The 20,581-nt window shown below is 36.8% G+C and overlaps 1 protein-coding gene across 2 annotated transcripts in view; it reads left to right on the forward strand.

The window, feature by feature from the left end:
- Positions 1-20,289, forward strand: part of LOC149167099 (serine carboxypeptidase-like 42) — a 163,534-nt gene extending 143,245 nt beyond the window's left edge. For both annotated transcript variants that reach the window (XM_089432868.1, XM_089432867.1), the window contains exons 9-10: positions 19,663-19,780; positions 19,892-20,289. In XM_089432868.1, the coding sequence (XP_089288994.1) occupies positions 19,663-19,780; positions 19,892-20,041 (268 nt within the window). In that variant the 3' untranslated portion in view covers positions 20,042-20,289. The remainder of the gene's footprint in view (positions 1-19,662; positions 19,781-19,891) is intronic.
- Positions 20,290-20,581: the final 292 nt, after the last annotated feature.

A 20,581-nucleotide genomic window follows, 5' to 3' on the forward strand; every position in this document is an offset into this window, starting at 1 on the left:
CTGCTTTCTTGTCTCCTCAAATTGCTAAATTCCTCATGCCAACGATGGAGCTGCTAAATACTGCTACAATGCTTCTCACCTCAAGGCATCAAGGATGCATTGCCATGATGCATCTGTTTGCAACTCGTCTCAATAAACATAGGCACAAAGATCTCCCCTTAGACTCTGAGCGATCAACATGTCTCGACGATGCTTCATCCACATGCATCGCAAGATCAACAAAACCTCCTTTAGTGAGAAACCCAACTGGCAATGCATCTGTTTGCAACTCGTCTCAATAAACATAGGCACAAAGATCTCCCCTTAGACTTTGAGCGATCATCATGTCTTGGCGGTGCTTCATCCACATGCATCGCAAGATCAACAAAACCTCCTTTAGTGAGCAACCCAACTTTGCAAGCCGTTCCACTATTAGTTGAAATTCATATATGCCCATCGCGCTTCTACAAGAGTTCACAATGGCTATAGGAACCTTGTCCTCCTCTCCTACCTCTTTGTCTCCTTCTGAGTTAGGTTGAGTGAAAGTCTCCACACTCTTCTCATCTATTGCACTTGGTCTAACCCTCTCGTGTAAGATATGAGATGAACTCCCACAACTTTGTTGCCTTGGTGGTGAGTTCGGTTATCATTGTTAGTTTTTGGTAGCATCGGACATGTGTTCTAGTCTCGATTTGTGTTGGAGAGGCTAAAGAACATGAGATTTCCAAAACCCATAAAAGATTTAGGGAGAAAATACTTAGAGACCACTCAATTAAGTTAATTGATCAATATTAAAAAAATTCCTAAGTCCAAATTAGGAAAATTGATTAATCAACAACAATTAATTGAGAAAGATAAAGCAAGCTCTAGAGACGCACATGGATAGAGTCTGAGATGATCTTGGCCTTTAATAACAATTTAATCATGGTCGTTGGTGATCCAACGAGAGATTATAAGAACTTATCGATGGGATGGAGATAGACATAATCAAGCAATAGGGAGATCGAGTATCGTCGGCAGAATGAGCTATCCAGTGTAGTGATTCGACAAGGAATTGAGCACGAGTCAAAGCATCATTGATTGAGGGAGCAACATAGACATTTTTGGAAGAGATTCCTAGTAGCATAGAAGCAGTAGTAGGGAGGCCGAAATATTTTTGCAGAGAGGCCGAATAGCCAATGCGAGCGGCTAGAAACACAGTGTGTGTTTCCGGATGTCAGATCAAGTCCCAAGAGGCAAAGCAAATTTCTTCTAGTGGCAGAGGGAGGCAAGATGACTCATTTGGAGCCAGCTAGTATGCTGCACAATTTTCCTAGGCCAAGCAATGTGAATTCCTAGAGGTTGAGTTTTCTCAATGGAGTTCGAGCAAGTTAGAGGGAGGTTGAGATTATTTGCAGAAGGAAGAAAATTTCTCCAAATCAGTTTGCCAATAGATTTGTCGTAGGATTGTTAGTAAGGCATCCAAATTATTGTACTCAAAATTTTTGTTGTTGAATAATAAAAATAAACCCTCATCTGCTGCACCGGTTTTCCCTTCAGGGTTTTTCTTGGGACTATTAGTTGAAAATATTGGTGTCTATTTTATTGTGTGCGTGCAACTCCATGTTACTTGGGAGCGGGAGCGGAAGCGGGGAGCGGGAGCGAAAACGGGAGCGGGAGCGACCATTTTCAGAAGCTCCCGGTTTGGGAGCGAATCCCGGAGTGATTTTTTAAAAATATATATATTTTTTATATTTTTTAATTTTTGATACATATATGTCAACAAAAACATGTAGAATGATGAATTAGATATAAAAAATATAAAAAAGCATAGATTGAACCATATAACAACAATCATCTAGAAGTTATAATCTTCATCAACCACGTCCGCAAGTTAGTAACATAGTAACATACAACATATTGAGTCTCATGATTCATCAATCTTAAAGTTTCAAGCTTTCAAAATTCAATATATAACATTTATCATCATTGATCACCAAAGTTGTACTTGTAAGCTAAGTGTAACCATTACATAAAATAATATCTAACATGAAATGAAATGAAATGAAACAACTTTCAACTTTCATGAAGCATCATATTCATAATTCATTACTAATGAGTTATAATTGCCTACTTCAAACTTAAATTGTCATATATTGTTTAAAAAAATATCATAATAAATATGAAAGAGTCAATAGTTATAAAAGCTACTAGAAACTAGAAAAGAGAAGTAAATCTATTATCTATTTCTTATGCTTGGGCCTCTTGCCACCACGAGAAATGTCTAATTTTTTAGTCTTGTTGCAAAATCAGGATCTTTGTCATTAATATCACCCTCCAAGCATTAATATCCAGAGGTATCTTTGTCATTACCTTTGTATCTGTATGGGGATCTTTGTCATTAATATCACCCTCTAAGCATTAACATAAGATAGAAAAAGCATAGCATGTCAAGTCAAGATTTTGTTTGAGTGATGCATACATTTTTAGAAGGGTCATGATAGAGGAGTTCGACAACCAATGTCACTAACATCAAGGTACATAGAGGGATTGGTACTCTTGATTAAATACGAGTTCCATACCCTAATACATGACAAAATTCAATGGAAACATTGCAATCCCCCAATCCTGAAATCCTGAAAAACTGATAACTCTGCTGGATTTTGAATGAAATCTAAAATTCTACTTTTTCCATATGAAATCCAATGAGGACGAAACCACTCTCAAACATCTTGAGTCATTTCATGGTAATGTTAAAAATTTAAGTAAAAGGATGAAAATGAAAATTAAAGAAAATGTCACTTTTACTTTAAGAATTTAACATTACCATGAATAGCATATCAATACTAGGGCCTAGACTTGATCATTAAGCTGCCCCACTCAAAAACTATTTGTTTCTTTCAAAAAAAATTGCATTTCGAACATTACTACAAAAAAAAAATGCAGAAAAGGCAAAACGCTCCCGAAAAGGCAGGGAGCGAAATTTTTTTTAGGGAGCGTGCTCCCGACCCGCTCCCGAGTCGCTCCCGCCCGGAGCGCGGATTGGGAGCGGGTGCGAGGGGGGGGGGGGCGCTCCCCCGCAACTATGGTGCAACTATTTTATCAGTGCCAACATTTTATATAGCTTCCGCAAAATTTATTTGTGAAGAATTGTAGTGTGATTTGTTCGATATTAAACAGAAAATTAATAAACTACGAACTAGTTAGAAGAGTAAATTTCAGTTATTGCAATTCAAGGAAATTTCACATGGTATCAGAGCAGTTTTGATCAAATTAGAAGCTCAAAGGTGAGAGGAGAAAATTCTGCAATGTCAGAGGGAGTTTTGATCAGAATTTCTCCAGATCTGCACAAGCCAGCTAGGGGTGCAAGTTGCAGAGGAAAAAGGGTTCGATTTTCAGTTGTAGGTGCATGAAAATTTGATTAGCCTCAGAAACAGAGTTTGCAAGAAGTGGATTCGCTGGGTAGAGGGTTCCGGTGAGGAGATTAGTGATTTCGTTGAGCAATTCTTGTTGCACTTGGTTTGCAGCAAGTTTTCCTACAACAGATCAGTGCCGGGTGGAAGAGAAAAGCACACGAAATTATACTCAAGATGTCTTCATGGGATTTCTTAGATTTCTCCAGTATGGATGCAGAAAGATTTGTCTTCTAGATTGGAGGACGAATTTGCTAAGATAGCTTGCCTCTCTAGCTCAACTTCACAGGGAGTTTGGTATATAGATAGTGGAGCGTCAACTCATATGACATGAGTTAGAGAATACTACTACTACAAGGAGCAGATGGACTTCCAAATTCAAATGTGAAACAAGAGTAAATGTACTTCAGTTGGAGTAGGTAGCATCGAGATTCAGAGGGAGTCAGGAGCAAGCACTAGTGTTACAAATGTTTTGCATGTGCCGGACTTAGGTATGAACCTTATTCAGTATCCCAGCTATAGGATAAGGGATATGATGTCCACTTTGTAGGGAAGAAGGTGTTCATCAGACACCAAAGCTGGAAGAAGGTGACACAGATTGGAGTTCATAACAACTAATTGTACAAGTTCTAGCTCAATTCTCCAAAGGCACTAGTTACCAACAACAACAATAATTGTTGTAGCAGTGAGAGAGACCTGAATGAACTATGTCACAAGAGAATGAGACATTTACACCATGGAGCACTTAGGATGCTAAGGGAGACAATAACAAGTGTGCTAGAACTGGGCACGAAACATGATGACATGCGCAGAGGGTCCGTGGTTAGGAAATATGCTAAGGCAACATTCCCAAGAAGTGACAGTAGATCAAATGGCGTGCTACAACTTGTACACTCAGACACTTGTGGTCTAATGTCCATCGGATCTCTAAGAGGGTACGAGTACTTCGTCACCTTCATCGATGACTATTCCAGGAAAACCTAGATCTATTTCTTAAAGACCAAGGATGAAGTCTTCAGTCGCTTCAGGGAGTTTAAGGCTCTAGTAGAGAATGCAACAGGAAATAAGATCAAGGTACTTCGCTTAGATAACGGAGGAGAGTACACAGATAGTGACTTCACGGGCTTTTGTGCGAAGGAAGGCATCAGGAGGGAGTGGACAACTCCATATAATCCACAAGAGAATGGGGTAACAAAGTGGAAGAATAGGTCTATAGTTGGGGTTGCAAAGGCAATGTTATATGACCAAGACCTGCCCAAGTTTCTATGGGCAAAGGCATGTAACACAGCCATGTATATACAAACCAGGGTTCCTCACAGGGTGTTGGGGAAGATAACACCAGAAGAAGTCTTCTCAGGGAAGAAGCCAAAAATCAGTCACTTTAGGATCTTTGGTAGCATAACTTACTGCTACATGCCAGATGAGAAGCGCACTAAGTTGGATTAGACTGCAGAGAAAGGGTTCTTCGTTGGGTATAGTGAGACCTTAAAGGCATACATGATCTACATTCCTAACAATAGGTAGATTATCGTGAGACGGGACGTAAAGTTCATGGAGGATAGAGCCTTCAAGTAATCTTGCCAGTTGCCAACAAGTGATTAGAATGGGCTAGAAAAAGCTCCATTAGTCCAGTAGCAAGGACAACCACAAGGACAGTCACAAGGAACTAGTACAATTACAAGTACGAGCACGACCTTAGGTGCAAGAGATCTTGTGAGTTTGCAGCTGACGAAGTAACAAAGGCAGGATGAGGAACTAGTTGGCCCTCTCGCCACTAGTGGACGAACCAACAGGGAACTTTGTCTAATCCTGAGGGATGTATAGGAGTTCATAAGAGTTTGTAGGATGAATAGGAGAGAACACAAACAACTAGATAGGTACCAGACATTGGTGGCACAGGTTGTTGAACCTTCCAGCTATCAGTCAACTGTACAACATTAGGTGTGAGTAGATGCCATGGTGGAGGAGTATAGCTCTATGATGACAAACGATGTTTGGGAGGTAGTGTCGAGATCTGTGGATAAGTCAGTTGTGGGCTCTTGATGGATCTACAAGATCAATTATGTTGTAGATGGCAGCGTGGAGAAGTACAAGGCTAGGTTCGTGGCAAAGGGGTATGCACGAAAGGAAGGCATAGATTATGAAGAGACCTTCGCCCTAGTTGCCAGATGCACTTCTATGTAGACAATTATGTTTCTATAGCATAGATAGGATGGCAGATTCACTAGATGGATGTCAAGACAACTTTCTTGAATGGGGTGATAGAGGAAGAGGTATATATTGGACAATTAGAGGGCTTCGAGATACACGAGAGGGGCACACATGTGTGCAAACTGATGAAAGCACAATATGGGCTCAAATAGGCTCCCAGGACATGGGATTGATAACTACTTGCAAAAAATGGGATTCATCAAAAGTGATGCAGATCCCAACCTTTACTATCTGATGGTAGAGGGTGGGCCACTCATCCTAGTATTGTATGTAGTTGACCTCTTTCTAACAGGGTTATCAGGGCTCATCGAGGACTGAAAGAGAAACTTGGTAACAAAGTTTGACATGGGATTTGGGGCTGATGCATTATTTCCTAGGCTTGGAAATATGGCAAAAAGATTGGGAGATTTTCCGTGGTCAAGGAAGATATACTACAGAGGTTCTGAAGAGGTTCAGGATGCAGAATTGTAGACCTATGTCTATGCCCATGATTACGAACTGGAGGAAGATCGATGCATTAGAGGACAAGGACGTTGACCCAACCTTATATAGATAACTTATCGATTCCCTCATGTATTTGGTCAACACTAGGCCAGATATTTGCTTCGTGGTTAATACTCTTAGTTAGTTTATGGTGGAACCTAAGAGAGTGCATTGAACAACAGTGAGGCATATATTGAGGTATTTACGTGGCACAATCGAGTATGGATTGAGGTATACTCGAGGTGTTGGTGTCAAAGTATGTGGGTTCACAAGTGTGGATTGGGCAGGCAATTTAGTGGATTAGAAGAGCATATTTGGGTGTTGTTTCAACGTTGGATCAGGGGTTGTATCCTGGTGTAGCAAGAAGCAAAATTCCATGGCATTGAGCTCTGTAGAAGCAAAGCACATGACAGCTAGCATGACCACATGTGAAGCTATATGGCTTCGGATGCTGCTAGTAAACTTGTTCAGTCAAAAGTTGGAGCTGAGCAGTATCTACTGTGATAATCAAAGTTGCACTAGGCTCTCTGAAAATCCAGTGTTTAATGATAGGTCGAAACACATAGACATTTGGTGCCACTTCATCAAAGATTGTGTATAGCGCGGTGTAGTATAGCTACATAATGTTCCCGTAGAACAAAAAGTTGTAGGTATACTCACGAAAGCTCCAGGGAGAACTAAGTTCATCCATTTCAGAGAACATATGGGTATAGTGGGGAACCCTTTTTAGTAGCAAGAGGATTAGTGTCAGTGGGTGTATTCAGATCTTGAGAGACAGTGCATAGATTAGTGGTAGTCAGAGACTTAGGAGATAGTTACAAAGCTTATACAGGGATACAGTGGATCTGTACATCAGTTCTCAGTTGTAGTAGTTGCAACAACAACAACAACAACAACAACAACATGAGATCAAATACAATGCAGGTAGTGTTGACAATAGTGCAGGGAGGCACAAAGCAGTGTCAGCCGCAACGTAGATGCAGGATGATTCAACAATAGGGTTAGAAGATGAATCAAAGTATGCACAGTGTTGATGGATAGTGAGAGCTAGTTGTGTCAAAATTGTCAGACATCAGCAACGTGAGGTGGTCCAACTACAAACTACAGGATATTCATCAAGATGATGGGTATAGGAGTAGTGGAGAAGGAAGAACAACTTCCTCGCTAAGAGGGAGTGTTAGTTTTTGGCAGTGTCAGATAGGAGTTCTAGTCTCGATTTGTGTTAGAGAGGCTAAAAAAGATGAGATCTCCAAAACCTAGAAAAGGTTTCAGAATAAAATACCTATAGACCACTCAATTAAGTTAATTGATCAATAATTACAAAATGCTTAAGTCCAACTTAGGAAAATTGATTAATTAACAACAATTAATTGAGAAAAATTGATGTCCATGAGATCATATTTGTTCCTAAGTGAAAAGTGTATCCCAATGTGCTTTTTCTGATAATCTAAGTTCCTTGCATAGTCGCTATCTGTGTAGCCTGAGAGTGAGCAATCTTCAAGATTTTTGTAGAATAAGCGATAGTATAGTGACCTTGCAACATATCCAATGGGAATCCTTAGGTGATTCCATAAATCTAGAAACAAAACTAGCTGCAAACATGATGTCTGGTCTAGTTGTAGTGAGATACAAGAGACTACCAACTAGACTTTTATACAAAGTAGAATCAACTTATGGTCCTTCGTCTTGTTTGCTCAGCTTGGTGCATAGAGCAATTGAAGTGTCAACTGCTAACTAGCCGATCATTCTAAACTTGTGCAAGATGTCAATGGCATACTTTTATTGACAGACAAAAACACCATTCACAAATTGCTAAATTTAAATTCCCAAGAAATATTTCGTGAGGCCAATATCAATCATGTCAAATTCTATTTGCATGGCAACTTTAAATTCTTCTAACATCATATTACTTGTATAGAGAAAATCATCAACATAAAGGCAAACAATGAGAATTTTACCTTCATTATCTGTTTTTGTATAAAGAGTTGGCTCATGGCTGCTTTTGCGGAATCCACTATTGATGAGGTAAGATTCAATTTGACTATACCAAGCTCAGGGAGCTTGTTTCAAGCCATATAAGGCTTTCATCAACTTGTATACTTTATGTTCTTGGCCTGGAACTTCAAAGCCAGGTGGCTGATCCACATAAACCTCGTCTTCCAATATGCCATTTAAAAAAACATTTTTGACATCCAGTTGGAAAACATGCCGTTTATTTTGAGCTGTAGTGGCCAAAATAGTTCCGACTTTATCTAACCTTGCTATTGGAGCAAAGGTTTCGATGTAGTCTATGCCAAGCTATTGAGAGAATCATTTGGAAACCAACCTTGGCTTATGTTTCTTGATTTCACCTTTTTCATTCAATTTGGTCTTGTAGACCCACTTGACATCAATGTTGGTTTTGTCTTTTGGGAGATCAACCAGTTCACAAGGTTTATTCTTCTCTATCGTTGTGATTTCATGATTCATTGTATCAACCCAATTTTCATCTCTTACTGCCTCTTCAAAATGGGTTGGCCAACAAGAAAGAAAAGCAAAAAGATTTTGTTGCTCAAGATCGCGTTCTTTCTCATATATATCCCTGATGCTTTTGGTTTTCTGATTATCTTTTGAAGATGAAGATTCATTGCTGGAAGAAGTAGCATTTTCAGAGTGTTGTGGCTCTTCTTGTAGCTGCAATCTTGGCAACTTTGGTGGATGAACATGCTGATCTGAAGGTTCATCAATTTGCTCACACCAAGATTTGTTTTCAAAGAACTTAACATCTCTACTTAACAAAAATTTCTTGGTGAGCAGATTATAGAGTTTGTAGGCTTTTGACTGTTCACTATAGCCTACAAAGATGCATTTTTCACTTCTGTTGTCAAGTTTATTTTGCAGCTTCTCTGGAACATGTGCAAATGCTACACAACCAAATATTTGAAAGTGAGAGACATTCACCTTCTTATCATCCCAAACCTCTTGAGGTACTGTATCTTTAACATTGGTTGTCGGAGATCTATTGAGAATATATATTGCAGTAGCAACAACTTCAACCCAATACTCATTGGACAACTCCTTTGCGTGAAGCATGCATCTTGCCATATTCATGATTGATTGGTTTTTTCTTTCTGCTACACCATTATGCTGTGGAGTGTATTTTATTGTGTTTTGCATAATGATGCCTTGTCGACAAAATGCTGTGAAATCGTTGGAATTGTATTCTCCTCCTCTGTTTGGTCTGAGTACTTTCAAAAGCTTGTCACTTCGCTTTTTTCTTCTGCTTTTAAGTCTTTAAATTTTGAGAAAGTATTAGACTTATTTTTAAGAAAATAAATCCATATTTCCTGCTATAGTCATTAACAATCGCCAGAAAATAAAAAATGACACCAAACAATTGTGTTTGCATTGGTCCACAAATATATATGTGGATTAGTTCTAAGGGTTCTTTTGCTCTACTGGAGGATGTGGGAATGTTGTCTCTTTATGCTTTCTAAGAACACAAATTTTACATTGACGATCTTGTTCATTCACAACAGGGCGACCAGTGACCATAAAATGTTTTTGAAGAACACTGAGACTCTTGAAGGGAATATGACCATACCTAGAGTGCCATAACTATGACTCATCTATCCTTGAAACATTGTGTGGAAATGACTGTGACAAATTTGTACTTCTGAGAGTCAAGGGAAACATTCTATTCTTGGTTTTTTCTACCTTGGCTATAAGTCTTCTATTGGGAGGTTTTTCATAAATATAACAAGTTGTCCCTTGAAATATTACATCATAGTCATGTTCCATCAATTAACCTACACTAATGCGATTATGCTTCAGGTGTGGAACATAATAAACATCATGTATATTTTTCTGCTGATTTTGTTTAGTAAGAACATGCACATACCTTTCCCTCTACCTTTTATACGAGAATGGTCACCAAGAGTAATTTCAGATGTGATAGAAGCATCAGTGCAGGAAATCAAATTTTTGTTACTTGTCATATGGTTGTTGTAGCCTTTTTCCAACAACCAAAGGTCTTCGCTGTAATTGGCTTCAGAAACATGGCTTCAAAGGATTCTCCTTCATTGTTGGAGATATGGGCACTGCCTCTGTATTGATCTGACTATTTCTTTCGACATTCATGTTCATAGTGTCCAAATTTCTTGTAGTAATAACACTGGACATTAGATTTGTTGCTCCATTTTCTGCTTCTTTGTGTTTGGTTATGTGAGGATCTCGACTGTTCTGGTAGTTCTGGTGTGAATCTTTCAATTGCATGATGATGTTCTATAGATCTGCCTCTGCCTCTACCTCTGCCTTTGCATCACTTGCTTCTACTTTTAGATCCTCTGCTTGTGCCTCTGTCGAGAGAGACTTGTGCCTTGAAATCTTGTTCCACGGATCCTTCTTCCAAGTTAAGTTGTGTTTCATGTGACAAAAGCGATCTAATCAAATGATTTATTGACAATTTGTTAAGAACTTTAAACTCCAGAATGGTTGTTACAACCATTTCAAATTTCTTCGACAGGTTTTGGAGGACTTTTTCAACAATCTTATGATTTGCAATTGTTCCACCAATAAGCTTGATTTGATTGACAATGCCCATGACTCCAATCATGAACTCATCCACATTCTGAGTGTCAACCAATTTCAGGGTTTCAAAGTGAGTTCTCAATGTATGCAATTTAATAGTCTTAACTGTATCATTACCTTGATATGTAGTGCTGAGAATATCCCAAGCCATTTTTTCTATTGTTGCACATGTTATTTTGTCGAAGATAGAGTCATCAAATGAATTCTAGATCCAACACTTGGCTCAGTGCTCCTTTCTCTGTTTGGCAGTTGCATTTCTCTGATTATTGTTCATGGCTACTAATGCTTCGTGGTTCGGCTCTACATAGCCGTTTTGCACTATATCCCAGCAATCTTGTGTGTTAATTTTCCACTGTTCTATGCTATTATAATCACTTAGCCCAATCTTTTCTTCAATTAGCAATCAAATTTAATCTTCCAATGACAAATAGAAATTATAGATAGAACAATAAATGCAATGCACAGTAGAAGACAATCAAGAGCAATAACGAAAGACAATATTTGGACAAAGTGAAGGGAAAAACCCCACAAGGGGGGAAACCCTTTCAAATTCTCTTTCTATTTGATTGTCACCAAATGTTCAACAGAGAGATACAATGATTTAATTCATCAACAAAAGAGTCAAAGTCAATTCTTTGACTATCCAGGAGATCAACCAACCAATATCCAATAAATGAGCCTCAAAGTCAAATTTGGTCAACAAGTCAAATTTTGCAATTTTGCCATAGTCAACAGTAGTGAAAGATGCCCTAACCAGTCCTCAAGTCAACAGTCAAACAAGCTCCAACAGCTCAAACAAAGGTCAAAATACTCGACCTTCCTTGTTGGTCAAACTTCAGTCAAAACAATCCCAAACAACTTAGTCAAACTCAATGAAAGGAGAGAGAAGAACCCTACGGTCAACTTTAGATTTCAAAGGTCAAAGTCAATGGTCAACAATAGTCAAAAGTGCCAAAAAAAATCTTGGCTCCTCCACAAAAAAATTCGGCCTCCAAAAATCAAAATTATGCAAGTCAAAACTCCAAGTCAAACATGGTCAATGATCACTGAAATGAAAAGTCAACACAATTTCAGAATTGCCTCTTTCCCTTTGCATGTGTGAACTTGGCTTCCTTGATTGCAGACCTATACGAACCAATCCAAAGAGGAGAGAGAAGAATATGCTTGTGATGTGATGCTCCAAAGTGATGTGACAATAGGTCTATTTATATGCATTGGAGGAGACCCAATTTAACTTTTAGGCCGACCTGAATTTTTGTGCACATGTGGGTTTTCACATTAAAAATATATTTTTTCTTGACCAAATTAAATCCTTCCAAGGTCAAAAAGGGTCTTCTCTAGGTGAGGAAGGTTGTCCACAGGAGTGAATTTGTCCTTGAGTTGCCAAATTATTATCTTGAGCTTGCAAATACATCTTCATCTGTAAAGACCAAAATTCATAATTTTTGCCAAGCAAAATCAATGTTTGTGGAAAAGCACTCGAGGAAACCATCATTTATCAGTGTATGGAAGATTTCCTTTCTTTTCTATAATTCCAAGAATCCGAAATAAATTGACCTTTACTTGAAAAAAAAAATCCCTTAACCAATGACTTTTCACTTTCACTTAAATAAAGAATAGGTTCATGAATATGATGAACATAATAGATCCACCCAAATACACCACTCAAATTTACTTTTCACTACAATGAATATAATAGATCCACTCAAATATACTTTTTCCCTTTTAAAAACGAAATCATACCATTAAATGACTTTTCACCTTATGAACTTGACTTGTAAAATGAATAAATTGCCGTGCTCTCATAAGCACATGCGTAATTGTCTCATAACCACATCTCTTTAGGAAAGATCAAGAAGGAACATGCGTAAATACCTTATGAATTTGAATTTTTGTGCTTTCTTTTTTTTGTAATGGGAGGCCGATGCATTTATCTCTCGAGAGACCTATGCTTTCTCTGAATTTTTTGTGTGTGGTAACTTAGCAACAAACAATTGCACCTTCTCTGCCTTCTGAGGTGCGATGATCATGGATATAGACACATTGTCTTTGTCTGCTAGGCTGCGATGGTCACCTCTGATGGTTTAAAAAAAATAAATTGCAACTAGATTTTTCTTGGAGTATTTTCTTGGAGCATGACTTTTCCTTCTCCTGGGCTGCCACTTCGCTCTCATCCTCGAGCTCTCATTCTCTGCGCTCTCTCTAAGAGCACACAAATTTCAAATGCTCCTCTCAAGAATCCTTATGCAACCTCGTGCTTTGATACCATGATAAGAATTGAGAAGCGAAATATGAGACACGAATAAACTCAAAATAGAAGTGAAGCAAACTAGCTCTTCAAAATATTCATAACAACTAAATAGATTACATAGGAGACAAAGGAACATGCAACAATAAATAACTGAACGCTGCCACTTCGCTCTCATCCTCGAGATCTCGTTCTCTGCGCTCTCTCTAAGAGCACACAAATTTCAAATGCTCCTCTCAAGAATCCTTATGCAACCTCTCGCTTTGATACCATGATAAGAACTGAGAAGCGAAATATGAGACAAGAATAAACTCAAAATAGAAGTGAAGCAAACTAGCTCTTCAAAATATTCAGTAACAACTAAATAGATTACATAGGAGACAAAGGAACATGCAACAATAAATAACTGAACTCAACTTAAATTGACTATGACACCTTGCAGACAAAGATGAGTCAGGGAGATTATTGCTCTCAACATTGATCAGAATTGAGAAGCAAAAACAAAGACAAGAAGTGGAGTAAACTAGCTCTTCAAAATATTCAATAACAACTAAATAGATTACACTGGAGACAAAGGAACATGCAGTAATAAATAACTGAACTTCACTGAACTAGTACTCAACTCATTGAACTGAACTGAAACTAACTATGACACCTAGTAGACAAAGATGAGATAGGGAGATTATTGCTCTCAACACCTCCTACTAATCTCAACAGTTACAATTATTGGCACTTACAACACCCAAGTTTTCTCTCTAAAATTCACAGAGTTTTTTCCAATGGTTTTGTAAAAATGTCTACAAGTTGATCTTGTGATCCATATAAATCAAGAAATATATCTCCATTATTGACAAGCTCTTGAATGAAGTGAAAGTGTGTGTCAATATGTTTTCTCTTTTTGTGAAACACATGATTTTTGGATAAGGTAATGGCGGAGCCGTCACAAAAAATAGGAGTTGGCTCCTTTTGAACATGTGAAAGATCATTAAATAGTCTTCTCAACCATATTGCTTGACAAGTTGCAGAAGTTGTAGCTACATACTTTGCCTCTGCAGAAGATATTGAAACAATGGGTTGTTTCTTGGACACCCATGATATTAGATTTGTTCCCAAGTGAAAAGTATATCTTGATGTGTTTTTTCGATCATCTAAGTTGCCTACATAGTCACTATTTGTGTAGCTTGAGAAAACAATTTTCAGAATTCTTGTAAAATAAGCCATAGTTTAGTGTCCTTACAACATATCTTAAAATTCTTTTTGCAACTTTCTAGTGGAAATCCTTAGGTGATTCCATAAATATGAAAACAAAACTAGCTGCAAACATGATGTCTGCTCTAGTTGTAGTGAGATACAAGAGACTACCAACTAGACTTTTATACGAAGTAGAATCAACTAATGGTCCATCTTGTTTGCTCAGCTTGACGCCTAGAGCAATTGGAGTTTCAACTGCAAACCAACTGATCATTCTAAACTTGTGCAGGATGCCAGTGACATACTTTTGTTGATAGACAAAAATACCATTTGCAGATTGTTGAATTTCAATTCCCAAGAAATACTTCATGAGGCCAAAATCAATCATGTCAAATTCTATTTGCATGGCAACTTTAAATTCTTCTAACAGATTACCTGTATAGAGCAAATCATCAACGTAAAGGCAAAGAATGAGAAGTTTACCTTCATTATTTGTTCTTGTATGAAGAGTTGAATCATGGCTGCTTTTGTGGAATCCACTATTGATGAGGTAAGAGTCAATTTCACTGTACCAAGCTCGGGGAGATTGTTTCAAGCCATATAAGGCTTTCTTCAACTTATACACTTTATGTTCTTGTCTTGGAACTTCAAAACCAGGTGGCTGATCCACATAAACCTCTTCTTCAAATATGCCATTTTAAAAAGCAAATTTGGCATTCAGTTGAAAAACTTACCATTTATTTTGAGCTGCATTGGCCAAAATAGTTTTGACTGTATCTATCCTTGCTATTGGAGCAAAGGTTTCGCGGTAGTCTATGCCAAGTTGTTGAGAGAATCCTTTGGCAACCAACCTTGCCTTATGTTTCTCGATTTTTCCTTTTTCATTCAATTTGGTCTTGTAGACCCACTTGACACCAATGTTGGTTTTGTCTTTTGGGAGATCAACCAGTTCCCAAGTTTCATTCTTCTCTATGGCTGTGATTTTTTGATTCATTGCATCAACCCAGAGTTCCTCTTTTACTGCCTCTTCAAAGTGGGTTGGTTGATAGGAAAGAAAAGCAAAAAGATTTTGTTGCTCAAGATCATGTTCTTGCTCATATATATCCTTGATGCTTTTGGTTTTCTAATTATCTTATGAAGATGAAGATTCATTGTTGGAAGAAGTACCATTTCCATAGTGTTGTGGCTCTTCTTGTACCTACAATCTAGCAGCTTTGGTGGATGAACGTGTTGATTTGAAGGTTCATCAATTTTCTCACACCATGATTTGATTGTAAGGAACTTAATATCTTTGTTGAACATAAATTTTTTGGTGAGTGGATTGTAGAGAAAGTAGGCTTCTTTTACTGTTCACTGTAGCCTACAAAGATGCATTTTTCAATTATTTCATCAAATTTCTTTTGCTTCTCTGGAACATGTGCAATGCTACACAACCAAATATTCGAAAATGAGAGACATTCACCTTCTTACCACCCCAAGCCTCTTGAGACATTGTATCTTTAACACTGGTTGTCAAAGATTTGTAGAGAATATATATTACAGTAGCAACAATTTCAACCCAATGCTCATTGGACAACTCCTTTGCGCGAAGCATGCATCTTGCCATATTCATGATTGATTGGCTTTTTCTTTCTGCTAGTCCATTTGTTGTGGAGTGTATTTGGTAGTGTTTTGCATAATGATGCCTTCCTCGACAAAATGTTGTGAAATCATTGGAATTGTATTCTCCTCCTCTCTCTGACCTAAATACTTTCAAAATCTTGCCACTTTGTTTTTATGTTTATGTTTTGAAAGCTTTGAACTTTAAGAAAGTATCAAACTTATTTTTAAGAAAATAAATTTGTATTTTCCTGCTATAGTCATCAATAAAGGTCAAAAAATAAAAATTGCCACCAATCAATTGTTTTTGCATTGGTCCACAAACATTTCTGTGGATTAGTTCTAAGGGTTCTTCTGCTCTACTGGAAGATATGGGAAAACTGTCTAAGTTTTATGCTTTCCAATACTACAAATTTCACATTGACAATCTTGTTCATTCACCACAGGGAGACCAGTGACCATAGAATGTTTTTGAAAAAGACTAAGATTCTTGAAGGGAATATGACCATACCTAGAGTGTTGTAATTGTGATTCATCTATCTTTGGAACATTGTGTGCAAGTGAATGTGATAAATTTGTATTTCTGAAGGTAGAATACTTATAGCCAAGGTAGAAAAAACCAAGAATAGATGTTTCCCTTGACTCCTAGTAGTACAAATCTGTCACAGTTAGTTTCACACAATGTTTCAAAGATAGATGAGCCACAGTTATAGCACTCTACGTATGGTCATATTCCCTTAAGAGTCTTAGTCTTTTTCAAAAAATTCCTATGGTCACTGGTCTCCCTGTTGTGAATGAACAATATTGTCAATGTGAAATTTGTATTCTTGGAAAGTATAAAGAGACATCTTTCCCACATCTTCCAGTAGAGAAAAACAACCCTTAGAACTAGTCCACACAAATATTTGTGGATCAATGCAAACACAATCAGTTGGTAGCAACTTTTATTTTTTGACCTTTATTAATTAATATAGCAAGAAAATATGGATTTATTTTATTAAAAATAACTCTGATAATTTCTCAAAGCTCAAAGAGTTCAAAGCAGAAGCAGAAAAGAAAAGTGGCAAGTTTTTGAAAGTACTCAGGTTAGACAGAGGAGGAGAATACAATTCCAATGATTTCACATCATTTTGTCGACAACAAGACATTATTATGAAAAAACAACCAAATACACTCCACAACATAATGGAGTAGCAGAAAGAAAAAACCAATCAATCATGAATATGGCAAGATGCATGCTTCACGCAAAGGAGTTGTCCTATGTGTATTGAGATGAAGTTGTTTCTACTGCAGTATATTTTTTCAATAGATCTTCGACAATCAGTATTAAAGATACTGATTGGGATGGTAAGAAAGTGAATGTTTCTCACTTTCAAATATTTGGTTCTGTGGCATTTGCACATGGTCCAGAGAAGCTGCAAAAGAAACTTGACGATAGAAGTGAAAAATGCATCTTTGTAGGCTACAATGAACAATCAAAAGCCTACAAACTCTACAATTTGCTCACCAAGAAATTTTTGTTAAGTAGAGATGTTAAGTTCTTTGATTTCTTTTTTTGGTGTGAGAAAATAGATGAACTTTTAGATCAACATATTCATCCACGAAAGCTGTGGAGATTACAGGTACAAGAAGAGCCACAACACTCTGAAAATGGTACTTCTTCCTGCAGTGAATCTTTATCTTCAGAAGATAATCAGAAAACCAGATGCATCGGGGATATATATGAGCAAGAACATGATCTTGAGCAGTAAAATCTTTTTGGTTTTTTTTCCTGTCATCCAACCCTCTTTGAAGAGGTAGTAAAAGGGGAACATTGGGTTTGATGCAATGAATCATGAAATCACAGCCATAGAAAAAATGAAAACTTGGGAACTGATTGATCTTTGAAAGGACAAAATCAACATTGGTTTCTGAAAGGACAAAATCAACATTGGTTTCAAGTGGGTCTACAAGACCAAATTGAATGAATAAAGACAAAATTGAGAGACATAAGACAAGGTTGGTTGCCAAAGGATTTTCTCAACAACTTGGTATAGACTACGGCGAAATCTTTGCTCCGGTAGCAAGGTTAGATACAATTAGAACTATTTTGGCCTCTGCAACTCAAAATAAACGACAAGTTTTTCAACTAGATGTTAAATCTGCTTTTTTAAAATGGCATATTGGAAGAAGAGGTTTATGTGGATCAATGACCTAGTTTTGAAGTTCTAGGGCAAGAACATAAAGTATATAAGTTGAAGAAAGTCTTTTATGGTTGGTACATTTGAATTAACTCTTACCTCATCAATAGTGGATTCCACAGAAGCAACCATGAGCCAACTCTTTATGCAAAAACAAATAATGAAGGTAAAATTCTTATTGTTTGCCTTTATGTTAGAAGAATTTAAAGCTTCCATGCAAACAGAATTTGACATGACTGATTTTGTCCTTATAAAGTATTTATTGGGAATTGAAATCCAACACCCACAAACGATATTTTTGTCTGTCAACAAAAATATGCCATTGACATCCTGCACAAGTTTAAAATGATTAGTCGCAGAGTAGCTGACACTCTGATTGCTCTAAGCACCACGCTGAGCAAACAAAATGAAGGACCATCAATTGATTCTACTTTTTGTAGTCTCTTGTATCTCACTACAACTAGACTAGACATCATGTTTGTAGCTAGTTTTGTTTCCATATTTATGGAATCACCAAGGATTTCCACTGGAAAGTTGCAAAAATAATTTTAAGATATGTTGCAGGGACACTAAACTATGGCTTATTCTACAAGAATTCTATAGATGGTTTACTCTCAGGCTACACATATAGCAACTATGCAGACAATTTAGATGATCAGAAAAACACATCAGGGTACACTTTTCACTTGGGAACAAATCTGATCTCATGGGTGTTCAAGAAATAACCCATTGTTTCAATACTTTCTGCAGAGGCAGAGTATGTGGCTGCAACTTCCGCAGCTTGTCAAGCAGTATCGCTGAGAAGACTATTGAATGATCTTTCACATGTTTAAAAAGAATCAACTCCTATTTTCTATGATGACAACTTTGCCATTGCCTTATTCAAAAATCATGTGTTTCACAAAAATGATGTTGTGTTAGCGCAATTGTACATGCTTATATGCCACGTCCAACTTGGGGATTTTACACTAGATTTATTAAGCATTGAAAGAGATCAAATTTCTTAAAGTGTAAGTTTTTTATCATTCAATAGGAAGGAAATAATACATGAGATGGATTTAAATGATAGAAAACTGACACCTTTAAAAATTTGATCCCTATAAATGTGTAGATTTTCACAATTTGTCATAATGCTATTACAGTTTTTCTTGGAAGTAAATTGTGTCTAAGTTTTGAAATGTTGAACAATAGTGGACACTCCACCAAACATCAGGAACAATTTACCTTTTTTTGTCCCTAATTATGGGTGGAGTGTCCACTCAAAACTTTGGACATTTCAAAACTTGGACATAGATCACATTTGTTGTGATAAAGATGGAACAAATTTGATCCCTCTTAGTGCTTGATAAATCTGGGTTTAAGATGTTTTTATGCTGGTATAAAAGGGAAACACTGTAACTAAAATATTAGTAAGTGAAATTTAATATAAAAAGATTAATACGTGACATTGAATTAAATGAAAAAAAAGTTACATGTTAAGACTGTTCTTGATACTTGATAAATCCATAAATCTGAAATTAAGATAAATTTACACATTCCTATATGAGAAACATATTAACTGTAGGAAAAACATAATAATTGAAATACAAGTTAATGAAATATCATTACAAGCATAATGCATACATAGCAATTACGGCCCATTGCAGAAATTTCAGTCCTATTTATAAACATATTGCAGATTGTATTATTGATATCATTTACAGCTTCAATATGTTACATTGAGTCCTATTTATAACATATTGCAGATTGTATTGATATAATTTACAGCTTCAATATGTTACATTGACATGCTTGTTCTTCCACCTTGCAGTGGAGATCAGGACTCTGTAGTGCCATTGATGGGTTCGCGGACTAATGTTCGTCATTTAGCTAATGATTTAAAGCTGTCTGTCAGAGTACCTTATCGTGCTTGGTACCATCAAGGGCAGGTATATTCTAATACACAGGCACAATCTTATTTGGATTTTGAAAAAAGCTTCATTATTAGAAAAGGATATTCCTCCTGGATAACTATTTAAGTTTTCATGATGGGTAAACAGGTAGCTGGGTGGACAACTGTATATGGAGACTTGCTGACCTTTGCAACAGTGCGAGGGGCATCTCACATGGTTCCGTATTCTCAACCTGCTAGAGCACTGCATTTGTTTAAAACATTCCTATCTGGTAAAGACCTACCAGACCAGCAATGAACTCTTGCACAAAAAAGCGCCCATGAAATAAAATAAACTTCTTAATTAAAAAATTGACATAGACTGTGCTTATGTACTATGGTTTCATTTTATAAATAAATGAAAAAAAATGGCCATACAGAAATAGCGTGGAAATAAGGCTTTTTGGTGATCACATTATGGTAAGCTTAACATTAGTATGTTCAAGGTTCGTTTGGTGGTGTGAATGATTAGAATTGAGTTCCAATTACTTGACTTTGTTAGTGTAATTATTTTTATGGTTGGGTGCGGTTGATTAAAATGTGACTGAATTCAATAGTTATAATGTTTTGTTTTTTAATAATTCACACGTTCAAATGCTGAGAGGTAGATATATATATTTTTAGAAATCAGTTTCATATATCAGTTTGATGTTCAAGTATAAAGTTAAAATTAAATTATTATTATTATTATATATTAATTGAATAATAAAATTTGAGGAATTTAAAAATATCTAGTTTTAAATTTTTAAAAATATATTTTAAATTATTAAAAATAAATATTAAATATTAAGAATTGAAA

Source organism: Pinus tabuliformis, chromosome 5_1 (genome assembly GCF_031772625.1).
Source record: "Pinus tabuliformis cultivar Carrire ecotype Pingquan chromosome 5_1, CPIR1, whole genome shotgun sequence".
Lineage (NCBI taxonomy): Eukaryota > Viridiplantae > Streptophyta > Pinopsida > Pinales > Pinaceae > Pinus > Pinus tabuliformis.